Source organism: Tigriopus californicus, chromosome 2 (assembly GCF_007210705.1).
Source record: "Tigriopus californicus strain San Diego chromosome 2, Tcal_SD_v2.1, whole genome shotgun sequence".
NCBI classification, from domain to species: domain Eukaryota; kingdom Metazoa; phylum Arthropoda; class Copepoda; order Harpacticoida; family Harpacticidae; genus Tigriopus; species Tigriopus californicus.
Genome location: NC_081441.1, coordinates 6,093,542 through 6,117,342, shown reverse-complemented (window position 1 = coordinate 6,117,342; position 23,801 = coordinate 6,093,542). Strand labels below are relative to the sequence as shown.

Genomic DNA, 23,801 nt, shown 5'->3' with positions numbered 1-23,801 from the left:
TTCCCTAAGCATAGGGCTCAAACTTGGCCAAGTTCACATATTCAACCAGATATTGTGGTCGTATAAAATGGTTATTTGGAAAAAGGTGAAAGGTTTAGGAGATACGAAATTTTGGCTTCCATTCGCAGTTCTAGAAGTCCGTAGCCCAGAGCATGACAGATGGAGTTTGACAAACAAAACACCCAAAGAAGTAAGATGAAAATCACCTTGACAAAAAGGACCTTTATTTCCTCTTTGCAAAACGTCTCAACCCGAGGGCTGCTAGGTCGACATTTTCGTCAATATGCTTCTGATGCGAATCAGCTATTTAGCTTGAAGGACCTCAGTTAGGGTTCTCAACTCGAGCGAAAAAAAAGGTGCTGCCACGCTATCAAAGATCAAGAACGAGTCTTGAAGCAACCCTTTGTTCGTGTCCTAGAAAGGCAGGGTCACGTTTTGACACTCGATTAGGCATTTTTGATTTTTACTTCTGTACCCTCTTTTGCTAAAGATGGAAGCCCTAGCTAAGGTCCTTTAAGCTAAAAAGCTGTCTTTCCAGTTCAGTACACAGGAGTTAAAGGGTTAAAGCCGTTGTAAGGGCGAAGTCGCTGGAAACGGGTAAATTCCCAACGTTAGGATTGGCCATTATCAACGAATGAGATTTCATGTGAGAACTTAAGATTATCATCAATTGACTCAAGTTGATCAAACCCAAGCAATAACGTGAAAAGAATTACTAAGTTGTAATTTCGCCTTGATTTGGCGGAAAGTGAAGGTATCTAATTCTGAAAAGATGAATATTTTAGCTAGTCGCAATTCAAAATGTGTGTTCACGAAATGTCGTAGTAATTCCCCATTTAGAAGAAAATTATGCTTTCTCTTCTACTATTTTGGGTAGTTTCAAAGCTTATTACCAACAAAGGTATTGATGATTTGAGTAATTTTAAGAAAAAGGTCAACAATATTTCACAATATTTACCTTGAAATACTACTTTTTCAACATTCAATATGAATTTCAAATACTCCCGTATGTAATGACTTCCTTGGAGGAATTATTTCCTTAATTGTACAACTATGAATGTAATTTTGAAGTAGTAGTCCATTTCTCTTGGTCATGTCAGGGTGTAAAAATATTTAGTAAAGAGGGTGCATACATATTATACAGACATGTGGCAGATGTGGCAGAAATGGCCTCCAAAGAGCTGCTTTTGAGTACTGATTGGCCTCCAAATGGTTTCTTGGTAGGTCGAATGTTGAATTTACCCCTTCTGAAGATCGGGTAATGCTGGCAACAAGATATTGCGGAATTGTGACTCATCTCTGATAAAATAGCAATAAATTATGCAATATGTTGCAGAAAATTGTCAAGTATGGCTAATAAAATTGCAAAAATTGAAAATGCAAGAAGTCTGAAGAAAAAAAGGGGATAGGTAAGTTTTGGCCGGCCTTGCTTATAAGATACAGGGTGACGAACCAAAATTTTGAATTTCATACAATTCGTATTTACGGGCTAATTTTTTTATCAATCAAAACCCACTATAAGCAAAACAACAAAACCATGATACTCTCCTTTCTAATGAGTCATCTCAAGCTACAATCGGACGAAAGGAAGCAATACAGGAAGCCAAAAGGCAACGGATCCGCGATCACCTCCGGAAATGACCATAAGGTCATCGCCGACATCCTCAATGTATGCCTGACCACCTTGTAAAACGCCAAAATGCCCATGAAGGACTAGGATGAGACCTCCAGAAGCCCTGGCAGTAGCAGCTACAATAAGAAGAAAACGCCAATATAACCGTGGATCTGACAAAGTCCATGAATGCATAGGATGGCTGCCGAGATTAATACGGATTTTTACCATTAGACAGTCGGACCATTCAGGACGATTTAGGCTTCAAGAAGTATGCCAACACCCCCAAGCACTGTCTCATTGAAGCCATGAATTCCAGGAGGCTCAAGAGGTGCAAAAAGGTCGTCAGCTTCTACAAGCACAATGGTAGCACGGTGGATATCTTCTTAGACAAGACGATCTTCACAGGATGCAGGTTTGAACCACCAAAATGACAGATTCCCGGTGACGTCATTAATAGAGGTCATTGAAGGCATCTACATGGCAGAGAATCAAGCCCAGATCATGGTCCGTAGCGTCGCGACCTCCGACGGCAAGAAGATGGCACCATAATCCTTCAAGACCAAAGAGAAAACCGGGGCGGCCAGATGTCTTCTATAAGATTCTGAGGTGTACCATTTGGCCTTGGTTCAAGTATTAGTTTCTCTTAAACACCCTTATGTTGACCAAAGATGGTGCCCCTGCCCATACGTTCAAGCTAGCGCAGAGCTTCTGAGCTAAGAACTTCGCTGCCCTCTGGCCTAATAATTTTGGGCCGTCCTCAAGTCCCAATGCGAACCCACTCGATTTTGAAGTCTGGGGCGTCTTGGAGCATGAGCCAAACAGAACTTCCCATCCAAACGTGGACTCCCTAAAGGTCAGCACCACCAAGGAGTGGGACAAAATGTCTTCGGCCTTCATCAAAAACAGTTACGCTTCTGTTCGGCCTCGAATTGAGGCCTCAACTGAGAATACTGGAGACCCCATTGAATGAAAAAGTCAGATCTCAATATACCTGACAAGCCTTGTTTAGAACATATTCTCAGAAGCTGCTTCATACCACCGCCATTAGCTTACTTTAAAGGCCACTTGAATTTTCTAAACTTTGGTTCCACACTCTGTAGATTCGTGTTTTGGAATGAAGAAATCAGGGCTACATTTAGAGGCTAACTAACAGGGATCCAAAATGCCTCTAGCACTGTTAAAATATTTGGGCACTTTTGTCCACCACTATCCAATAGTGTAAAAAACAGACTAATCTACAAAACGAAAAACAAACTATTTTTAAACGAAGGACGTTTCTTTCTTATTTCTTATGGCATCTTAATTAACATTATTTACCAATTTGAATTGCATTCTAGTGCAAGATGTTTGAAAAAATCATAAAGTTCAAACCCATAGAATGTCTAAAAGTTCATGATGTCCTTCCTCCTTGTCAGCACGGGTTTCGAATTCATTTTAGAATGGTTTCCTAACTGATTGACGACTTAGAGCAAGTCATTGAGGGGCTAGAGAGTCATGAGTAGTGTTCTCAAACTTACACAAATAACATTTATTTGCATCCTGAGCCCTTAAGTGCATCTTCTTGCATCCTGAAACTCTTTTTGCATCATTTGCATCTTTGGTCCGTTTTCACATTTCTATGCATTTTAGCTTTCTTTTAACTAATTTTCTTTGGGCCGAAAATTTGTATTTTCACCATTTTAATGAGAAATTGACGCCCCTGACGTATGTCTGCACTTGACAATTCATGGTCCCGCCTACCATCTCTTTCCTAGGGCACATAGATGATCTAATAAACACCAACCCACTGAGCACTTTCAAAGAATGACATTGGTTGGAGTCGATATCTAATAGTAATAAGTAGGTTTACTAGGGTATATAATCTGATGATCTTCGAGAGAGCTTTGAATTTTCCTGCCCATGCGTTGCTCACAGTACCCATGCCGGACACCAGCCATTCAAACTTGAAATGTCCCTACTGGCTTTTGATTACTTGATGGTTTACTAGGGTATATAATCTGATGATCTTCGAGAGAGCTTTGAATTTTCCTACCCATGCGGAGCTCACAGTACCCATGACGGACACCAGCCATTCAAACTTGAAGTGTCCCTACTGGCTTTTGATTACTTGGAGGGGGACAAGTCAAAGCTGTTGTATTGACAAGTCCTGTGATTGTTGTGGAACTTTAGTCTTTCATTATTGTTCAGATGCTGATCCACTGAAATCAAGGCATACTGCTATTAGAATATTTGTGTCCAGTTTAACAAATTGCTTAAGATACCTCAGTATTCCATAACAATATAGAGCATCTTTGAAGTTTATTTGCATCCTTATTTGAATCCTGGGCTTGTTTTTTTGCATGTTTATTTGCATACTGAGGTCCTTTTTTTGCATAATTTTGAGAACCATAAATGACATTTCAAATAGTAAGCATTTTGTTCTAGTGTGGGCCCACTTGCATTTAGTGAACCAAATTTGATTGTCATAAATCTAGTTCGAATATCAAATGTCAGTTGAAACAGATACTAATCAAGACAACTTTTAGACCCTAACTAGACCAACAGACGGAGAACCAATCTGATACCGAACGTGATATTACCTGTTGGAAAAATTGGACAATGTTATGGCCTGCTTCTCTGGTCGGGCGAGGTTTACCCTCATCTAAATTTGTAGCAGAGTGAAAAGATTATCAAGTTATATTTTTGTGTCGATTTCGAAGAAAGTGAAGGTAGGCATTCATTTAATATTAAAAAAAAANAATACTTGTGATTGAAAGGGAAGTTTTGACTTTGATTATTGTTCAAATGCTAATCCATTGGAATCAGAGCATACTGCTATTAGAATATTTGTATCCAGCTTAACAAATTGCTTAAGATACCTCAGTATTCCATAATAATTCAAAGCATCTTTGAAGTTTATTTGCCTCTTTACTTGAATCCTTGGCTTGGTTTTTTTGCATTTTTATTTGCAGATTTTTTTGCGGACTTCCTTCCCGCTACCGGGATTGGAATCCCAGCAGTTCAAGACGAGAAGATTATTCATTTTACTTGACTGATATTGAGGTCCTTCTTTATTCATAATTTTGATAACCCTAGTCATGAGTCAGTCGATGAAGTCTATCTCAATTTTGCAACGGCCTTTGAAAGGTAGATCATGGCCTTTTAGTCAATAGCCTCCATGAACTTGGGATCCAAGGTAAGGTTCTCAATTGTTTAAGAAGTTTCATCCTTAGTAAGGAGCTAATGGTTAAGATCGAAGTCTCCCATATTTACAATGACTGTCGGCACCATTAAACTATCATTAGTATAGTGTGGATGATTAAGGTAAATAGATTCAGCAGCTCCTGCCCTTTAAGGATTTACAGGGTGTGCCATAAGTCCTTGGACCAATCTTTGATACCGCGTAGCTCAGTGATTGAGAAAGATATTTAAGAATACTAATTGCAGGGGTGTCTTGGCAAATCTAGCTAAATCTTTCCCGTCAGCAGCTGATCTTAGTTCGGCTTGTGTTTGAAAACAATGATGGAAAAAAATCCGCGAAAAAATAATTTTGCGGATCGAGGCTGGCGGTGCTGCCGCGACCAACTTTAGTAATTGCCCAAAGTAAAAAAACAAACAAAATATTCCAACTTCCACTGATCATGGAGTACGGCACGAGGGGAGAGGAAAGCTCTCTGAAACCTCGCTAGAAGATGTTTCAGTTTTGCGATACCTCCTGAATTCATTGAGCACTCCCTCAGCGGGAATGCATCTGATCAGGAGGCAACGTATAGCTCTACAAAACCTCGCTAGAAGATGTTTCAGTTTTGCGATACCTCCTGAATTCATTGAGCACTCCCTCAGCGGGAATGCATCTGATCAGGAGGCAACGTATAGCTCTACAAAACCTCGCTAGAAGATGTTCGATCTTCGACCGAGCTTTCCACTCCACTAGTGACGTACTCTATATCTGGATCAAGGGCAACCTGAATGGCACCCAGTGTAGATGGATTCGGGGTGAAAAGGTCATCCCAGCCCTTAACAGCCTCTACGACGCTGGGAGGGAACTGGGTGGCAGCAGTTTGGTGCTCCCGGTCACACTTCTGACGTCACTCAGAAGTATCAGAAGTATTTGGACACATATTCAGTAAAAGGCCTTAAGAGTCTTCCACCTGAATGTGCACTCCCTCATCATGACCGTGAATGTCAAGAGGGCCGCCATGTCCGACGAGACCAACATATAGGCGTTCAAGTCCTTCTGGAGGGCATTGGAGGTGTGCATTGCTGCCAATGGGGAACTGTTAGAAAAATGAATTACCTCAAAAAGGAACCATGGTAGCCGAGTGGTCTAACGCATGCGATAGAGCAAGGACGACTTCACCACTGGACAGCGAAAAATGAGTACTTCCAATTCCTTTCAATCAAATGCATTTCTCTTTACATGAGTTGACTCAATTGTAGCCTCGAAAAGCTATGGTCAGTTTTGATCTCAATCGAACGTCTGTGTCAAAAGTTATGAGCATTTAAAACTCGGACCAGGGTGGGCGCAAATTGAATGAGCCAGCACCACATTGGTAAGATCTTACAAAGTGGTGCTAAGGAAGTCATTTTCTGCCCACGTCGTACTGACTTTCAGAACCTCATTGCTTTTGACGCAGACGTTCGATTGAGATCAAAATTGGCGAACGCTTTTTGAGCTAACTAAAGTCCAACTTGTGTGAAGGAAAATGCATTCGGTTCATCTGGATAAAAGTTACGTTTCCCCCACCCTACCGCCGCTGCCCAGGGTTGTCGTCCTTTTTTTGTGGATCCTGTGATAGGATTTAAGCCAGATTTGTACAGAATTTTGAATAAAAAAGTCCTGATCAATCTTACATTCAAGGGCTAGCCAGATCCGCCAACTCTAATTCATTGGTGAATCAGGTATCACATAAACTGGAAGCGAAATAATATGCGTGACTCCTTCATTTTGAATTGCTGAAGATCCCATTCGCAATAATTAACAAACAAGGAAACAAAGTCTTTGAGGGCCCTAATCATCATACTGTACCTGAAACATACCTATTTTTAGGAAGTCTAAGACAATTCCGTAACCTTGAAATGTGACAAAGGACTTTGATTCGTTATCAACCTTAAAGTAGATTGAATTTTCTTCTTTATATCCAATCGCCACCTGGTGAAGTTCTCCATCGTTGACAAATGAGAGCGATTTTAGTCTTTTTCCGTTGGTCAAAAAGACTAGCATTCCCATTTCAACTAGAAATGAAATCTTGGATGTCAATGCAAGACTAACTGATTATCTGTCCTTCGTTTCTACTCACCAATAATGTTAAATGAAGTTTTCTCATGGTTTGGTGGAATAGCGTACGTCAGAAGAGTCCCGTCAAAAGCAGAAGTAGAGAATTGTATCTGAACTTCGGACACAATGGAAACTCTTTTTCCAAATATTGTTGTAGGCATTTGAATCACTTCGTTTCTTAGATGGATGATTTCACGTCCTTCTGATGTCCGCCCAGAAATACCTGGTAAAAGAAAGAGAATGCTAAATCTATTCCTCATTCTTGCTTTGGTCCATGACTTAACAAAGTTAGTTGTAATGTAGTGATGAAATTGATAGCATATTCTGCTGTGCAAAAAAGAAGCTTTTATTTTATGAAAACCGATTTTCATAGGTAGAATCTTTAATCAACAACGCACAAGAAAGTAACCACCTTTGTTGGAAACTCTATTTCAAGCCTGTCTGTTAACGAGTGGCCGGAAAGTAAGTTTTTCTCAATCACTAGTCAAGAGAAAAGAGATTTCTACCCATCAAACGTTGGCTTCCAACAGTTTCAAGTCAAGATCAAATCTTGAAAACCTGTTATCACAAAAGAAAATTGCATATTCAATGGCTGCTTTTACTCTCTTTCGGGAAAGTTTGTAGAAAATTGGATTTCAAAAAGTCGACATGGCCAACATTTTGAACTCATTAGTCAGTTGATGCCTTTTCGTTTGAAAATAATCTGGGGCAAGCTTCTGTTCTCTTCAAATTCGACAAAGCTCGTCAATGATGCCACATCATATCTACTTTCTTCAAGCCTCATTTTTTAAAAGCTTCATCCAAACGAAACAACTGCCTTTGAATAAATAGTTAGTTTACATGGAAGAGAACACCCAGTAATGTTTTTGAAAAGTAAGTGGATATTTATCATCAATGTTTGCCAAGGCAGGTGGAATCAGTGGACTACGTAAATGTTACTCATGTCATTGTTTTTGGATTGCAATTACTTCTCGTATTAAAGAAAGGATTTACATTCACAACTTTTCTTGCTTAGTTCATTTTCTTAATACAACAGTGATACCTCGTTGGCTTTCCCAATGTATACCACAAATACTTATATCACATCTTATCTCGGTAACTCTAGAAGAACAATTGTTTCACATGTACCTCGTTCGCACACATATCCAAGCTTATCGGCGCAGTTAGGGGCAGCCCACGATTTTTCAAGTACATCCAAAGCTAAGCAGCCATTGGGAGATTCAATGTTGGTGCCCCAATTTACGTATGGGAAGATTCTTTGTCCACTTGACGCCCAAACCCACTTATTAAGCGTGGCAATGGAGTTACCGCCACTCCAGTATTGAGCATTTTTATCGTCTGAAATGAATGGTTCCGAACTCAAAGAAAAGTCGATCGAAATTGCCAAATAGGAGAATACGAAACCTTGTTGAAGCGCCCGCAATAAGCTTCTTTCCTGATTGGGTGACACGATTTCCATTAGCCGCGCGTTTAAAAGAGAGCACTTCATCTTGGCCGTGTGCCATGTCTCGATGTCATCAAAAGATTGGAAACAGGAATCAACTTCGGCTCCGTCATAGGGCGGGCTCAACGGCTTCCACGGGAGCTCACAAAGTTGTGCGCATACCGAAGGCATTAGAATCGTCAATATCAACCTGATCATGATTTCTGAAATTGAAGTTGGCATCAGACCCAAAATCACTAATGTTACAAAATAATCATATTGACTTATGGTGATGGACTTATGGCTCACGATGTATGAGTAGTGCTGGACCTTGTCTGGCAGTGTCAATGCCTTTAAAAATTCATCTTATTTCTTTATAACGATTTGAAATAGAAACAAATCTATTGGCAAGCCCACGCTTGAATCAGTTGGAGAAAATAAGATTGCTAGATCCACTTCTTGACACATTTGAAAGCCAAAATTTTACTATTTTGAAAAAGGGCTCTTTTAGCACCTTCCTGTAATAGCATCCATCATTGTCATTGAATGTATTGAAATTGGTTTCTTTGCATATCTGCATTTAGTAAAGAGCAGAAATTGCATGGGAAACGCCGCCGACTTTATTCCTTCTTGATTTTCCAGACCTTTGTAGAGTTACACAGAAATCACGGAAGGCCTTTTTAAGCAAAGGCACTTTACAACATCCATTCTCCCTCCCCTGAATCAGTCTTAGACATTCCACCTTTACATTTACATATCCTATCCATGGTTCAAAATAAATTCACGAATAACTTGCTTTCACTAGACCAAGACAAATGGGACGAGTTTGGATCCACTTCAAACAGGGACCTGATCTGCAAATGTCTCTCTCTTGGGGAGACGAGGAGTCAATTTTGCCACTACTATCTTACAAACGAAAGAACATACGTGAGAAAAATCGTGAAACTCAAAACACTTATCCAATTTGGAATCCAAAAATCAAAAATTGATCGAAGGGAAGTGCGAAGAGAATTTCAAATCTTTTGAAAATATGCAATCCCATAAAGCCAATATCTTGGGAACAGTGTCACCCTTCCAAATGTAAAACCGAAGATATGGTCTTAAGCAATCGGGTTAGAAGTACTATAGTACGAATTTCAAATTGGGTGTATCCAATCCTCATCAACCTGAGTGTTCCTGAGGAGGGTCCTTTTCCTCATAGTAGATGAGTAGATTGTCATGGCGTTGCTCTATTAGCGATGGGCAGCTGAACTTGAATCCAATGCAACAGAAATCCTCAATTGAACACGCGAGAGGAAGCCACCATCTACTAAGCATTTCTCCAATATTTCATTGATTGATGTTGAGGGGCTTTTTTTATGAACAGACTAATTAGTTGATTTATGAACAAATAGATAAGTAAACAAGTTGTGTTCATTGTGACATAAGAAACGCAAAGCAAATGATTTTACCTGAATTTCTTTAGTCAAGGGAACAATTTTGCACCTCGATGCAATGGAACTACTTTAAACTGATAAGAGATCCTTCCAAAGATACAAAATGCCAGTGACCAGTAGGGCAGAGATTCTCCAGCCAAAACGGCTGATTTTGCTGACTCTTGATTTTGTAGGGGATAAGTTGGTACGTTAAATAAAATATCTCAATGGTTTTTATTCGTCAAGCTTCAGTTATTTCCTCTCGAAATTTCAATTTGATGAATAGAGGAATTGGCAATACATAAAGAACCAGATTGAGCGCAAACATGCCCACAAAAAATGACACAGATATGAGAGCATTGTGCCAAACATTCATCAACTCGTCCAAATTGACAGTCAACAATCCGTATGTCTCTTGCAGATAATGAGTTCCATTAATGTACCTAAAAATCAAGACGAATAACGCAATTAGTGACGAGGTCTTCAGCTAGTAGGAAACCTTCACAGTACCTGCATCCAAATCCAAAAGTGTTACCATTGCAAGGGAAAATCCTTCCTTCGTCATCTTGCCAACCAAGATTGTTTAGATTCTCTTGATCGAAGAATTCGATGCTGTTTAGCGTTATACCAACGTATCGCGCATGGGATCCATACGACATGTAAGTTAAAATGTTGGGAAGACCAAGTAATGACCTATGCCCCCAAAGATACAAAAAAGATTGTTCTTTTGTAGTAAAATGAGCATTATTATTTCGAGAGAGAGTATGCTTACCTGGTGGTGCCACTCCACACTACCAATGCTGTAGTCGATAAGAACACTGCAATGATTGCAGTTGCTACTCTGGACTTGATAGCAAGTAGCAGACCTAAAACCTGCTGCTCTGAAAACATAAAGCAAGCCCAAATAGTTAACCAAAATGGGAGGAAATGATGATAACCCAACAGAGCGGTGCATTTGGGTGAAAAGCAATCCTCGTGTCCCAAGCCCCTAAAAAGGGAAAGAAAAGATGAGACCGCACGAGCAAATATGCTATACTAAGTCATACTTGTAAAGTAAAAGAGATCCGGTAAATGTGACCAATACCGACAACGGAAAACTTCGCAGCGTTTGAGAAACAACAAAAGAAGGCCCATTGTAAAGCCCTTGGCGGTATTCTGAGTAATACGCTGTTCTTGCAGGCGCAACTGAAAACGAGACATACATTTATCACTAAATAATGGCTGCTATGTATACTTCGTGGCATCGAATTCCCACCTTGAAGCACGGCTGTGATAGTGGCGGCTAAGTGAGTTGCCACACATATATTGAGAATCAGGCCACGTTTCGTTGAAAATATCGTTTGAAATTGCACCTAATAAGTCATGAGAGCGTCGTTGTCATTAGGTATGACTTTGAATGTAATTTTTTAAGTCATACGCACTGGTCTTGTCATTGAGCTGAAATAGATTGCCCAAATGAAAAAGAAAAGAATGTTTAGAAATAGCAGGTGGAACAGCGCCCTAATGATTCCTTTGGCTCCTCCATGGAAAAATCCACTCAATGATCTCCTGTAAGTATCACAAATGATGTCGAATCTCGCATCCACCATCATCCACTGGCATTGACAGTCTTAGGTTTACCTTAGTAAGATCCAAATTTTTACAACCGTTGATGGTCTTCCAAATGCAGTCAGGGGGATTTTGGTCTTGATGTCAGTGGTTGTAGTGTTGGAGAGGTGCTGGTAATGCACTCCTTCAATTTTGAATTTTTCGACCAAAGATGCAATCTGATTATTAGACTCCACAAATCTTTCCCTCGAGCGTCTATCAACCGTGGACAGACACACTGAAAATATTGGTAGATAAGTGGGGTGGGTGCCATCTTCAACATATCTAGGCATGAGCGTTCGAATCCAAAGCTTACGGTAATACATGAGAGGGTTCTCCAACTCAGGACAGGGAAAGCCAATGGAGCGAAAGTATTCCAGCATCATCCTGGTTGGACCCGTGTACACTACATCCCCAAGACAGAGGTATGTTGCCCGATCCAAAAAGGGAAAGATGTCGGATCTGGGCTTCTCGATGGTAAGAATAATGATGCGATTGTTTTGTTTGGCGTGGTTGGCAAGAATTGAAATCACAAAATAGGCGTCCAAGGGGTTTAGATCGTTGGTTGGCTCATCCAGGAGAAGAAGTACTGGATCTCGTACCAGGTTTTTGGCTATGGCGAGACGACGATATTCGCTTTTGTTTAGATCTTCGACTAGTCGATTCCTTAGGTCCGTTAAGGCAAAATCCGCTAATATTTGTTTCACCCGCGAAGATTTAGAGTCCGCCGATATCTGAAACAAAGATTGTAAAGGAACAACATGAACTGTTTGCATTCCTTGAATAGAAGTTCCAGCCTCATGAATTCGCCTAGTCCATGATTGCGCCTGATTTTTTGAGATACGATTCAAAATACCAAAGGATTTTGTCTGGCATAGGTGCTTCCTACCTTTGACCCGAGGGACAACTCGATCGTGAAGGAAAGGGTTTGTCTAACAGTCAATCCATGTAGAAGATCTTGCGATTTGCCGACGAAACCGCAGCTATCTTGAAAAAGGCGCATGGACATGGGCACCCCATTTAACATAATTTGTCCCCTAGTCGGACCCTGTGCCCGTCGCGAGATGACATCAAGAAAAGCTCGTTTGCCACTACCTGAAATGTAGCTCGTTCTTCAAAACCTAATCTATCTCTTTTCCAGAAATTGTATGGTTTTGGTACCTTTGGAGCCCAAAACTGCAGACAATTCTCCGCCAAATGAGGACATCGAAACATCTTTCAAGATCACCCCTGTGCGGATGGCTCCGATGAGTTTCTGTATTTGGGTTCCTTTCTCGACTTGGCCCGAATGGAACACATTGGCAACCTCTAAAACATAGTCACTCGCCATGATTTCAATCCATTACTGCCTTGGATTGACTTCCTACTTTGCATTGCGCGGACTACGAAACCGAGATGCTTCGCACCAAGTGTTTGGTCTTCGGCACTCGTCATTCTAAACCAACTGAACACCGAAATTTAAAAAAATGAGAGCGTCAGTACTCAGGAATAGTTTTTAAATGAAATGTAACCCCTCCTGTATTCTATTTTCATTACGTTTAGTTCTTTCATACATCAGGTCCTAGTCAATCCAAGGGAAGTCCATTCCATTCCATGGTTTTTATCTACGATGCAGGCACAGGTAGTGTTGTCACACCTGGTTGGTTGAGATGCAAGAAAATTGCGAACGGTTCCCTTGGACACCTCCCCCATCCAATCCACCATGAGTTCTAGAAAAGAACAAAATAGGAAAATGCCGAGGGAAACCAGTGAGGGTGGTGGGATCAAAACTTCAGAGGATCTTCATGCTTGGTCCATCTACAGACAGAACTTGAACTCGGACTTTACCGATTCTGCATTAGGTTCGTGCGAGAAATCCCCTATGCCGTACGGTAATTTTCATTTAAGGGAGACCACCATGCAGAGTATACTTAGTAATCCTAAGTACGGGCCCAAGTCTGAACTTGGATCCAACGTGTACACTTACCTCAAGTTTGGTCTGCCCAGAGTGCTTCCCCCCCATGTGTATCCTGGCCTAGATAACTCCAGTGGATACGATTCGACGGATGAAGAGCGAGGCATCCGGACAGGGCCTCATGTCCGGGGATCTCACAGCGTGGATAACCTCAATAGCGTGGCCAGATCCAAATTTGACTCCTTCTACCCAATGACCAACGAGTTAGGCGAGTTCCAACAATCAAGATTAGCCAAAAGTGAACTGAATTTGGCGCGAGACAAATCAAAATATTGGATCCCTGACGGGAACATAAGATCTCAAGAAATTGGGTCTCGTGCTAGTGCCACCACTCCCTTACCCAAAAGTAGATCAGAGAAAAAGACATCTGAGATGGGCATGAACTCGATTCCAGCGGCCAGTATCGAGGCCGAGTTGGCGCAATACCCTCACATTCAACTCAGAGACTGCAGCCTCGTCGAAAAGGCGTCAAAGTTGCGTCTTTTGGAGGGTCTAACCATGGAAGCTCAAGGTGGAGAATTAGTTGGCGTTCTTGCTACAAATGGTATGTATGTATGTATTGCCATGAGGGTTAGGATCGAAAGTATTTATGTTGAAAAGAAAATAGCACTGTAGAGTTGCTACATGATGGCATGACTATGCGAGTCAAAATTGGTTTCTAGCTGAGAACGGATCCTTATTCTGTGATCTTCTGAGCGGCACCTACCCCTCCAAGCAGTATTACAGTGAGGGACAAATTCTGCTGAATGGGCATCGAATCACCAGATCACGACTTCGATCCCGCGTGTCCTATGCACGATCCAATCACTGCTTTCCAGAAAACCTCTCTGTTCGGCAAGTTATGCTATTTCGGGCTTACCTACAAGAATCCGAAGACAATGTGAGGAATAAAGATGTCAAAGGTCGAGTAAGTATAAGCCCCAAAGGCAATCAATCTCAATTGGCCAATTGAATCTCAACGTTGACCTCATATGCACCTGAGAGTACTGACTTGCCAAACTTTGGATTGGTCAAGAATTTCGTAGTATGTTGACTAGCGCCTCACGAAACCTCTACTTTATCGTCTTTTCTCCGGGTCGTACATTCTACGTTTCATCTTCACTACTTCAAAGGAAATTGCCAAAAAAAGCCCCCTCCTTAGCTTGGGCTACAGAAAAATGGCCCACATTGATAATAAAATCACTGTAACATGCAGGCATAATGACTATTGCTTTGCCAGAATGTCATTTTCTGCAGTTTGAGCAAAATAGGGGACTGTTTTGTCAATTATCTCTTAAATTTGTGAAGGCAAATTGGCGAATGTAGGACCCAGCCATAGATCTATGACCCAGCACAAGTAAGAGAAAAAATAATCGTCGGACCAAGGTTCTGTGAAACATAGGCATTACGAAATTCTTTAGCAAGCCGGTGTTTCATAAGTCAATACAAAATTGTTAGAATCAACTGTTGCCTTCCTTTAGATCGAAGCTTTGATTGAAGACCTAGGATTGGCTCAAGTAAAGCACGCTCGAGTGAAAAACATCACGGCCTCGGAAAAGCGCCGCTTGAATTTGGCAGTACACCTGCTTCTAGACGCTGATGTTACGGTTATTGATCAACCCACCAATGGAATGGATATCTTCGACACGTTTTTTCTCGTTGAATATTTGCGTCAGTGGGCTTCCCGAGGGCGTTTAATTGTAATCACAATTCATCCACCCACTTACGAAATATTAACCATGATTTCGAAAGTGGTCTTGGTCTCCATGGGGCGGATCATTTATTGCGGTAAAAGAAGAGAGATGCTCCCTTATTTTGCCTTCATTGACTACCCTTGCCCCGCTTACAAGAACCCCTCCGACTATTATCGTGAGTTCCAGAGTTCCTCATCCGAGAAGGCCATTTCGGTATTTGACATGTGACCATTTGATTGCAGTCGATCTAGTTACCCTTGATGATTTGTCTCAAGACGCTATTTTGGAGTCACGGCAAAGAATCGTTCATTTGGCAACCACCTTTAGCCTAAAGGCCGAACCCTTGTCAGATCCTGGACCGCCTGGGATGTTACCGCCAAAATTCAAAGCAGCTCAATGGATCGTTCAAATAATGGCACTAATGGTGTAAGACGAATGGAAGAGTGTGCTTCTGTTTTTGTACTCCTGCTCGTTTCTTGTTTTTCAGTACTTCTATGATATCCTTTTTGTTTTTGTTTTTGCAGGCGCGACGTCGGTTACTTGTATCCATACAACATTATTTTTTGGGCAAAGACTTGGTTGCTTGCCGGAATTATCTCCCTTTTGTTTGGATTGTTTTTCATTGGTATACGGTGGAAATACTGGAATTCTTCTTGGGTCGAAGATCCTTCTTTCGAGCAAGACAATGTAGTCAATCGATTTGGATTGATTCACGTGTTGCTCTGTTTTGCTCTGTGGCCGGTTCTTTGCTCAATGGTCCAAATCAAAGGAAATCAAAGAGCAGTCTTACAAAGTGAATTGCAAGAGAGGCTTTACTCCAATATATGCTTTCATCTGGTGAAGGTAATGTCTCTCTTCAATATGAATAACCCTTAGGTTGAATATACACCTGCTTTCTTCCTAATTTTCAGAATATTTTGGAATTGATACCCGTGTGTTTGACTTACGCAGCTTACATCATTCCTGGGCTTGCATTGGTTGGTGTTCATCAGGACATTGACTACCTTGTTTTAGGTAAGCAATCAAGCGCGAGTATAAAATTTGATAAATTTGGTTGTTTTCATTGTCTTGGCAGAAGCTTTGAGATTTAAAAAAATCTGGCATCCTTTAATGCTTCTGAAATACTTGACTTGAAAACACCTTATTGACTTGTTAAGTTCTAGCTTGTGTAAGATTTCGATAAAAAATAGTAAAACTTCTCAAACATCTGAATGAAGTCGAGTGTAAGAATGTATGTGGACTTTGAAAAAACGACGAGTGGCAGACCGAGCCAGTCCTTGAATGTAGGGTTGATCCGGAATGCTATCTAAAAATTTGTCCAAGTCTGAATTGAAAGATGCTACCAGATCAACAAGACCTACATATACCGTACGAATATTAGAGGGAAGCAAACTAAACAATGAATGAGCCCGAGAAAGATGAGAGGGGAACTTCATTGTTCGAACTGTCCTGGATTCTCAAGGGCTTGCAGGTGGTCTCAAAACGCACATTATGCCTCTACGGTCACTAGAATTGACCCTAAATCCTGGTTTGGGACAAAGCTCATGGCTGCTTTAGGAGACCAAAACTGGAACGGCTTTTTTATTCTCTGAATTAACCGTTTGATTTGAATTTTCAGGTACAGTCGTTCTACATCTCGAGTGCTGGAGACAGGTTCTTGAGTTCTTGCTCACTGCCTTCAACAATAAGATTCTTATTTTGATATCTTCAGCAGTTTTGGGATTCATTGCGAACTTGACGACAACATTTTCAATCCATTCCAAAGATACACCCTACTGGGCAAGAAGCCTCAGTCTTGGGTTTCCAAACTTCTGGGCATTTCGATCAATAACCAGAACCGAGTTTGAATCTATTGAAGTTCTCAGATGCTCCACAAATCCAGTCATTACCGAAAACTCCATCATTAAGCAAGTTCCCTGTGGGCTCCCCGATGGCCCAGGAGTCATCAAATATTTCGAACTCAACGAAGAAAGCACATCCGGTTTACCAATACCTGATTCCTTATTGAGCCTTTGTGTTATGTATATTCTGTTAAAAATGTTGAACGTCTTAGGTTCTATATTCTTTCAAATACATCGGAAATGAATAAAGTTCACCCAATCACAGCTGAGCCCATTAAACGCAAATCCTTCGCAACTTTAATGTCACATCCGGTCATTCCCTTGACTTCTTCAATGTTCGTATCATCGGCGATTTCAGTCATGACCAACCCGTTTTTGGTACACTGAAATACTCCCTGGAAAGAAGAGAAGACATCATCCCATTTGAATGTTGGAAGCTTCATTGGGATGGAATGCGTTCTGAGACTTGCCTTTTCAGTGATAATCATATCAACACAACGTTTCCCCGTCAAGGGCAAGTTACAAGTCTTCAAAATTTTGTGATCTCCATTTTTGGCGGTGTGCTCCATTGTCACAACCACTTTCGTATCAGCAGAAGCGACCAAATCCATAGCCCCACCCATTCCTTTGACCATTTTCCCCGGGATCATCCAGTTGGCCAAGTCGCCATTTTCCGATACTTGCATTGCTCCCAAAATGGTCAGATGAACATGACCCCTACAAGAGGAGCGCGCATATGGCGTGTAATCTTCAAATCGTTGCGAATCTAGGTTAAACTTACCCCCGAATCATGGCGAAACTTTCATCGCTCGAGAAGTAAGAAGCCCCCGGCAAAGCAGTGACAGTCTGCTTCCCTGCATTGATCAAATCTGGATCCACTTCTTCTTCTGTTGGAAAGGGACCCAGACCCAAAATACCATTTTCTGATTGAAGGTGAACAGTCATTCCGTTGGGAATGTAGTTTGATGCCATCATTGGCATCCCAATGCCAAGGTTGGCATACATTCCATCTCGAAATTCTAGCGCAGCTCGTTGAACAATTTTGCTCCTGGTTCCCGGCCCACCAGATGGATCTCCTCCCCCTTGAGCATGTAGTGTCTTCCGCTTAAGGACAAAAGAAAGTTTCTTTCAGAAATGTGTACGCCTTTTGACAATGACCCCAGAAACATAATTTTCTTTTTTCTTGGAATTCACCTGGAAAAGTTATTTGCCGTCATTTTGTAGTAGTGGTAGTAGTAAAAGTAATCAAAGCATTAGTAATATTAGCATTAGTAGTGTCAGCATAAAGGTTGTTTTGGATTTTCTCAACTAAAGAAATGGGCAGGCGTACTTAAAGCTACTTCTATGGGTTCAAAAAAATCCTATGGTTAGGTACCTTTAACCAAGTGACATAAGTATGCAAAACATATAAAACATACTGTAGGAATGCATAAACCAAACAAAAAGATTACGATTGATTGTTATTTCTTGGTATCAAAAGCCAGCCTTTCTTGCGAGCTTGCTTGCCCTAGTCTCAGCCAAGGTCATCATAGTTGCTGCACAAAGCTGTGGGAATGGCTCTCAAACATAAGAGATATTATTTGCCCCATTGAAGGAGCAGCATGGCCTTAAAAGTCCTTGTGCTGCCGCCCTAGTGCCCGTCGAAATGGTGTTACAAAATCCGTCTTGCGGGTCGACACCACCATTTCGAAGATTGGCGCACTTCCAAGCACCAAAGGGCGCATGTTGCACCACATACCTGGTTGACACTAGGGAGGTCGAGTTTCCTTGCCAAAAGTTTGGTCTGAACTCGGTCGGATCGTCCAATACGCGAGAAGAAACGTGCATCGTCGTTGAAGATCGCTTGACCTTCACCGTCGGGACCAGATGCATGACATCGTTCTTGTGGGAGTCAACAAGCACGTCTGGTAACCCAAGTACGTTGTTGCAATTTGCTAGAGATGAGAGCGTGTCATACCCCATAGTACTCCTTAGATTTCGATATTTCAAAAAGTGCTCATAGACAAATTGTCTTCATTTGAAACCGCACAGGGGAGATAACTATCATTCTAGCGGAAAGCATATGGCCAAACAGCAAAAAAAATGGTCAATACTTGGGCCATTTTGCCTCACATCATTAAGTTAAGAGCCGCTCCCCGCTCCCGACAAGAATGCAGGCCACAATGGCTGCAAAGACTCTGGCAAGGTCTGCTCCTCTCTAGAACCAAAGCAGTTTTTCAGCCGGATCTACCAAGTAGTAGATCTAGCCTCGGAAACCATGTCTGTTCTGTTCTGCTCTTCTTTTTTTTTCTTCTGCTTCTTGTTTGGTTTTCCCTGAACTAAATCGGCACGTTTGTCTTGCGCTATTTACTAGTATTTAACTTACTATGAGTGATACCCTGACAAGAACCGAAACTAATGAAATATACTCGAATACATACACACGGCAGGGCCTATTCAAATTCTTATTTCAACCAACTTTTTCGATTGGAAACCCTTAAAGAGATTTCAAAATAACCCTCACCTCAATACGTTTTTCAAATGTTCCACCGTGAACGATACGTTGCACGTAAATGGATGGAACATGCACATGTTCAGGTAATATTTCTCCAATTTCGACCAGCTCCTCGACTTCGGCTATACAGATTTTTCCAGCTTTGCACATGGGCAAATTGAAATTCATGGCTGTCTTTCTGAAATGAAATGTTTGAGGATAAACCAGTTTGTATTCTTCAATGAGCGAAACTACTCTTTCGGGCAATACCTGAAAACCAGATTTCCCATAGGATCCGCTTTCCACGCTTTTACTAATGCATAATCGCCCGTTATGCATTCTTCCAAAATGTAGTCTTTGTTCCCATAACTCCGAGTCTCTCGAGGCTCACTTGCGACTATAATTTCACCAGATTTCCCATACTTAATCGGCGAGCCACCCTTCTCAATTAAAGTGCCATAGCCCGTTTGAGTGAAAAAAGCAGGAATGCCAGCTCCTCCAGCACGAATTCTTTCAGCTAGTGTTCCCTGAAATTGAAGGCGTCTGTTCAATCATGTTTCATATGTTATTTGAGACCGTTTAGAAATGAAACGTATGCCTCTGTGGGCATTCATTTACCTGTGGCGTTAATTCAACTTCCAGTTCTCCATTTAAGTATTGCCTTTCGAATTCTCGATTTTCTCCCACATATGATGAAATCATACGTTTAATTTGGCGCCCTTTAAGGAGCAGGCCAAGACCAAAGCCATCTACCCCTGCGTTATTGCTTACAACTGTCAAATCTTTAACTTGGCGTTTCAGCAACCCCGATATCAAATTTTCTGGTATGCCACATAATCCAAAACCTGAAAATTAAAACTCAGAGCGTCAAAAAGTGGGTGTGTCTATTAAGAGCCATATCAACCGTAAAAAGGGTTGATGATGTCGTATTTGATCGTGGAAGATTTTTAGAACTCTGCTGTGAGCCTGTCAAAGATGATGTACGTAGCTTTTTTTAGAATGAAAACACTCCTGTCATTAGTTTCTTTTTAGCACTTCAGCACTTCTGTACCAGGGGTTGGATCTTGTTGAAGTCATCTCAATGAGCTTCTACCATTTTGTTAAAGCAAATTGTTGATTTTGAGTAGCTTCAATGAGGTTCGTTCTTCATTTCGTTAATAACTGATATGAGAATGTATCCAGTTACAGCCCAAAGCTTTGAATGGTCCGTTCTAATCGAGACATTTTTTTAACACAAATTGGATATGCCTCTTTAGGTTTGGTCAGTTTTGGTCTTCACCTATATACTTTGGCGGCTTCAGTCTCATTCTTTATTGAAAAATAAATCAAATTATTGTGCACGCTCCAGCAAGTCAACAGTACATAATATTTTATGATGAATAGCAAAACCATAGCATCAACGAGCTCCGCCATCATGATACAGAACAATTAAAACACACTTCAATCAAAATATTACTGTAAAAATGAGTCGTGGATGGTCTATTCAATGCCAAATTGACAGACATTTTAGGACGATATTACCTCCAACCAGAAGAGTCGACCCATCTGGAATATCCAAAACTGCGTCATCGACAGAATCAAAAAGTTTTGACGAGCTCAAGAAACTGCTCCTCGAAAATAGATTCCGCCCTTCAAACTAAAAGAAAGAAATAGGAAACTCATGAGCTAATAAGTTATAAGAACAAAAGACGAAAGTTTTTTGGAGTGCTTCATATTGGATAGATTAACATTATAGAAATTTCTTGGCTCTCAATCAATAATCCAAGCGGTGTGTACGCACTAATTATGGAAGTGCCCTTTTCGAGGATAACGCAAAACATACCAAATGGTATTGTATTTTTTCCGGTTCATATCATAAGAAAATATATGAAACTTTGTCGAAGGGTGGTTGACTACCCTTCCAAAATGGAAAGAGAAAAAGAAAGTAGCTACAAGAATATTAAAGTCAGGGTTAGGAGNAATTCTCTAACCTATTCGTAGATAAAAAGCTTATTTTTGTACTCATGATAGTTCTTGCGTGCGTCACACATGTTTAAACCAACCTACTTTGTCCACGATTTGCTCGAACGCAGTGTATATGAAACTTTGTCGAAGGGTGGTTGACTACCCTTCCAAAATGGAAAGAGAAAAAGAAAGTAGCTACAAGAATATTAAAGTCAGGGTTAGGAGGGGGTTGGCTTGTGTGATGTTCTTGGCCGTAACAGGAGGAAAAGTATTAACATCGTTGTTAACCAGTTGAGCAACGGTTGAGCATAGGTTGATCTGAATCGCAAAAATCTGATGCTAAATTGGCTTCATGTTACTATTGTTTTTCAACCCGATGCAGCAATTCGTGATCCTGGCCATATACTTCTTGTACGTACAGAGGGCGTAATTAATGTAGGGATAACCATAAACATACCTCTAGCCCCTTAATTGCGGGATCAAGAGCAACAAAAATTATGTCATTGGAAGCATGGGTGGGTTTATACGGACAAACTCATGCCGATCTGACAACATTGCTTTGATGTGACTTGGCGACTCTTGCTTGACATTTCCTTCTTCATTGAGCTGCGTTGCCTCTCGATTTAGTATGACGCCTTGACTTGAAACCCATGGGCGTCCCTGGAGGCTGAAACAATGGCAGATGCCAGCCATACATCAAGCTACTCAAGGGCATTATCTTGAATCCGGAAGATGTCCGAAAAAACATCCCAAAAGAATGGCTACAGTCATTCAGCAATGAGACAAAAAGAATGTCATTGAGTGGTTGATATCTTCCAAAACAGATCGTCCGGTCATAAACAATATATCAGTGCACACTCGCCGATAAATGTCCTTCTTTTGAAGCTTATTCTTGTTATTCTTGATCACGTAGTCAATAAATCTAGAGACATGCTTTTGGGTGTCGATACCCTAATTACTCTACATGTGTTGTAACAGTTGGTGGCCCAAAATCAGACAATCTCTAAATTATCGGCCCATATCCAGTTAGATGTCAGGTTCATAGAAATGAATGTCTCCGACAATAATTGTTCAGTTACCTTCATTGATATCAGGATTGGAAAGTTAATTTGCTAACTAAACATATGTTACACGTCCAAATTAAAATCAATTATGGTTCATAAACTGCAGTTGTATGTAGATCACTTCTGATTCCAAAGATGGCTACGTCGCTCCCCATCAATTAGCTTATCATTTTTGAGATCTAAAGTTAACGGGTCATTTTTCAAATACTACAATGATGAAGTCAAATATTAGAAAAGGCTACCGCTAAAAACCAACTAACTAACGATCTAACAGGCGTGGAGGAGTAGAAAGTAAGTTACACCGTCCAAAGAAGGGAACGAAGTCACGGTGAATTCAGCACATTCCATCCCTTACTTGCAATGTCTTGACATTCTTCAGGAAGGGTAATATTTGTTTTTGTCTTAAAATGAGACTTGCTGCCATTATGTTGTTTGTTCGTTTGTTGTGCTCCTCAATTCTAAGTTATTGCTCGATCCTCCAGTCAGTCAGTGACAGCCCCAAAAGTGGCCAACGTGACCACCAACTGCTAGGTTGAGGCGAAAAACTAGGCTTGCATCACGTAGAGACCGGATTTCAAGGGTAAACATTTTGGTCCACTCTTTTTAATTGTTGGAAAATGGAGTAAAAATGAAAAAAAAGCGGGATCATTGTAGCACAATTGACTAACTTGCGACTGAGTTATAATCGGGTTATTGGGCATGGGAAGGAAAGGAAATGCAAGTAAGTAAAGAGGTAGTCCAGCACCCTGATTTCGGACATTTTGTGAGAGATTGTGTGGAGGGAGAACCTCGACAAACATCACAACCAACCCGCACCGTGATCCACTTGAATTTTCAATAAGTCAAAACTGCCATTTTTTAGTTCTGCCACTCAATACCTTGACTCCATATAAGAACACTATTAGTTTCAACAAGCTGGCAAATTGATGTAGATGACAAATTAAATAATTGCGCACTGCGTGTTGGTTGAACATGTTTTATAACTTTTTGCTCTTTAGAATGACGCCAGCTACTTGTTCTTCTCTAACTTCTCCTCCTCCCGTCCTTTTCTATTGGATATTCGCCTCGGATGGCGACCTTAAACCCAGATGGCCCCTAATCACCTAAAAGTGCAAAAATATACAGTCATGAACAAGCATTTTGAATGTGGCATGTTTCTGCGAATTACGAGTTTAAAAAGGAAAGGAAAAGGTTGAAATTCCGGCTCGAATGATTTTCCTGTTTGTTTTCCTTTATAGAAACAATGTCAGATCATCATCATCTGAGGTAAGTTTTGTTTCGTCAAGTTATGACGACAATCACACGGATAAGTTTTCCCGAGAAAAACTCTTTTCAACGTCAACGTAGGACAGAGTTTGAGCTCGACCGCCATTTTCAACGGCCTATTTCTTGTCGATTATCATGCATTTAGAGAAGAGTCTGAACAAAGAAAAAAAATTACGCCATGACGATTTTTTGTCCGTCACTGGAACTTTTGGGGCTTAATAGCTCTTTGTTAAGGGATTAAATTACAGTTCCAAGCCAATCATTCATTCTTGAAAGAAACTTTTCATGT

General features: G+C 40.9%; 4 protein-coding genes across 9 annotated transcripts in view; 1 reads left to right on the top strand and 3 right to left on the bottom strand.

The window, feature by feature from the left end:
- LOC131890979 (uncharacterized) overlaps positions 1–9,884 on the bottom strand; it is a 34,244-nt gene extending 24,360 nt beyond the window's left edge. The window contains exons 1-5 of one of the 2 annotated variants that reach the window (XM_059240454.1): positions 9,747–9,884; positions 8,277–8,519; positions 8,001–8,210; positions 6,895–7,095; positions 6,635–6,829 (exon numbers count right to left, since the gene is read on the bottom strand). In XM_059240454.1, the coding sequence (XP_059096437.1) occupies positions 6,635–6,829; positions 6,895–7,095; positions 8,001–8,210; positions 8,277–8,514 (844 nt within the window). In that variant the 5' untranslated portion in view covers positions 8,515–8,519; positions 9,747–9,884. Of the gene's footprint in view, positions 1–6,634; positions 6,830–6,894; positions 7,096–8,000; positions 8,211–8,276; positions 8,887–9,746 lie in introns of those variants that run through there. The other variant, XM_059240447.1, reaches the window with a different exon arrangement.
- A 41-nt stretch (positions 9,885–9,925) lies between these two features.
- On the bottom strand, positions 9,926–13,084 carry LOC131890946 (ATP-binding cassette sub-family G member 5-like). Of its 5 annotated transcripts, none has more exons than XM_059240420.1 (11): positions 12,834–13,084; positions 12,459–12,605; positions 12,187–12,392; positions 11,614–12,031; positions 11,331–11,535; positions 11,132–11,258; positions 10,966–11,062; positions 10,757–10,895; positions 10,483–10,698; positions 10,221–10,403; positions 9,926–10,153 (listed from the first exon to the last, which is right to left on the bottom strand). In XM_059240420.1, exons 1-11 carry the CDS (start codon positions 12,850–12,852, stop codon positions 9,952–9,954), a joined length of 1,959 nt encoding a protein of 652 aa, XP_059096403.1. In that variant the 5' UTR covers positions 12,853–13,084; the 3' UTR covers positions 9,926–9,951. The 5 variants fall into 5 exon arrangements, with proteins under 5 accessions (XP_059096403.1, XP_059096410.1, XP_059096389.1 ...); XM_059240427.1 differs by having other exon boundaries at positions 12,851–13,083; XM_059240406.1 differs by lacking the exon at positions 12,834–13,084 and adding an exon at positions 12,665–12,741.
- On the top strand, positions 12,922–17,034 carry LOC131890936 (ATP-binding cassette sub-family G member 5-like). The gene is made up of 7 exons (XM_059240396.1): positions 12,922–13,795; positions 13,914–14,158; positions 14,712–15,099; positions 15,167–15,350; positions 15,449–15,767; positions 15,836–15,938; positions 16,543–17,034. Exons 1-7 carry the CDS (start codon positions 13,000–13,002, stop codon positions 17,007–17,009), a joined length of 2,502 nt encoding a protein of 833 aa, XP_059096379.1. The 5' UTR covers positions 12,922–12,999; the 3' UTR covers positions 17,010–17,034.
- Positions 16,965–22,760, bottom strand: LOC131890998 (succinyl-CoA:3-ketoacid coenzyme A transferase 1, mitochondrial-like). Its single transcript, XM_059240474.1, has 8 exons — positions 22,602–22,760; positions 20,760–20,874; positions 19,857–20,083; positions 19,509–19,765; positions 19,269–19,437; positions 17,547–17,869; positions 17,232–17,482; positions 16,965–17,156 (listed from the first exon to the last, which is right to left on the bottom strand). The coding sequence occupies exons 1-8, from the start codon at positions 22,668–22,670 to the stop codon at positions 17,017–17,019; spliced, it is 1,551 nt and encodes a 516-aa protein (XP_059096457.1). The 5' UTR covers positions 22,671–22,760; the 3' UTR covers positions 16,965–17,016.
- Between the last annotated feature and the right edge of the window lie 1,041 nt (positions 22,761–23,801).

What these genes read in the sequence shown, in the direction of transcription:
- LOC131890946 (XM_059240406.1), bottom strand. Translation starts at nt 12,731, where the DNA reads ATGACGAGTGCCGAAGACCAAACACTTGGTGCGAAGCATCTCGGTTTC. An exon ending in TGCAGTTTTGGGCTCCAAAG is followed by an intron (nt 12,393 to 12,458) that starts GTACCAAAACCA and finishes GCTACATTTCAG; the next exon opens with GTAGTGGCAAACGAGCTTTT. An exon ending in TCAGCTCAATGACAAGACCA is followed by an intron (nt 11,063 to 11,131) that starts GTGCGTATGACT and finishes ATGACTTATTAG; the next exon opens with GTGCAATTTCAAACGATATT.
- LOC131890936 (XM_059240396.1), top strand. Translation starts at nt 13,000, where the DNA reads ATGAGTTCTAGAAAAGAACAAAATAGGAAAATGCCGAGGGAAACCAGT. An exon ending in GAACCCCTCCGACTATTATC is followed by an intron (nt 15,100 to 15,166) that starts GTGAGTTCCAGA and finishes ATTTGATTGCAG; the next exon opens with TCGATCTAGTTACCCTTGAT. An exon ending in CATTGACTACCTTGTTTTAG is followed by an intron (nt 15,939 to 16,542) that starts GTAAGCAATCAA and finishes TTGAATTTTCAG; the next exon opens with GTACAGTCGTTCTACATCTC.
- LOC131890998 (XM_059240474.1), bottom strand. Translation starts at nt 22,670, where the DNA reads ATGGCAGCAAGTCTCATTTTAAGACAAAAACAAATATTACCCTTCCTG. An exon ending in CATTTGAAAAACGTATTGAG is followed by an intron (nt 17,870 to 19,268) that starts GTGAGGGTTATT and finishes TTTGTCCTTAAG; the next exon opens with CGGAAGACACTACATGCTCA. An exon ending in AGTTTCGCCATGATTCGGGG is followed by an intron (nt 17,483 to 17,546) that starts GTAAGTTTAACC and finishes CTCCTCTTGTAG; the next exon opens with GGGTCATGTTCATCTGACCA.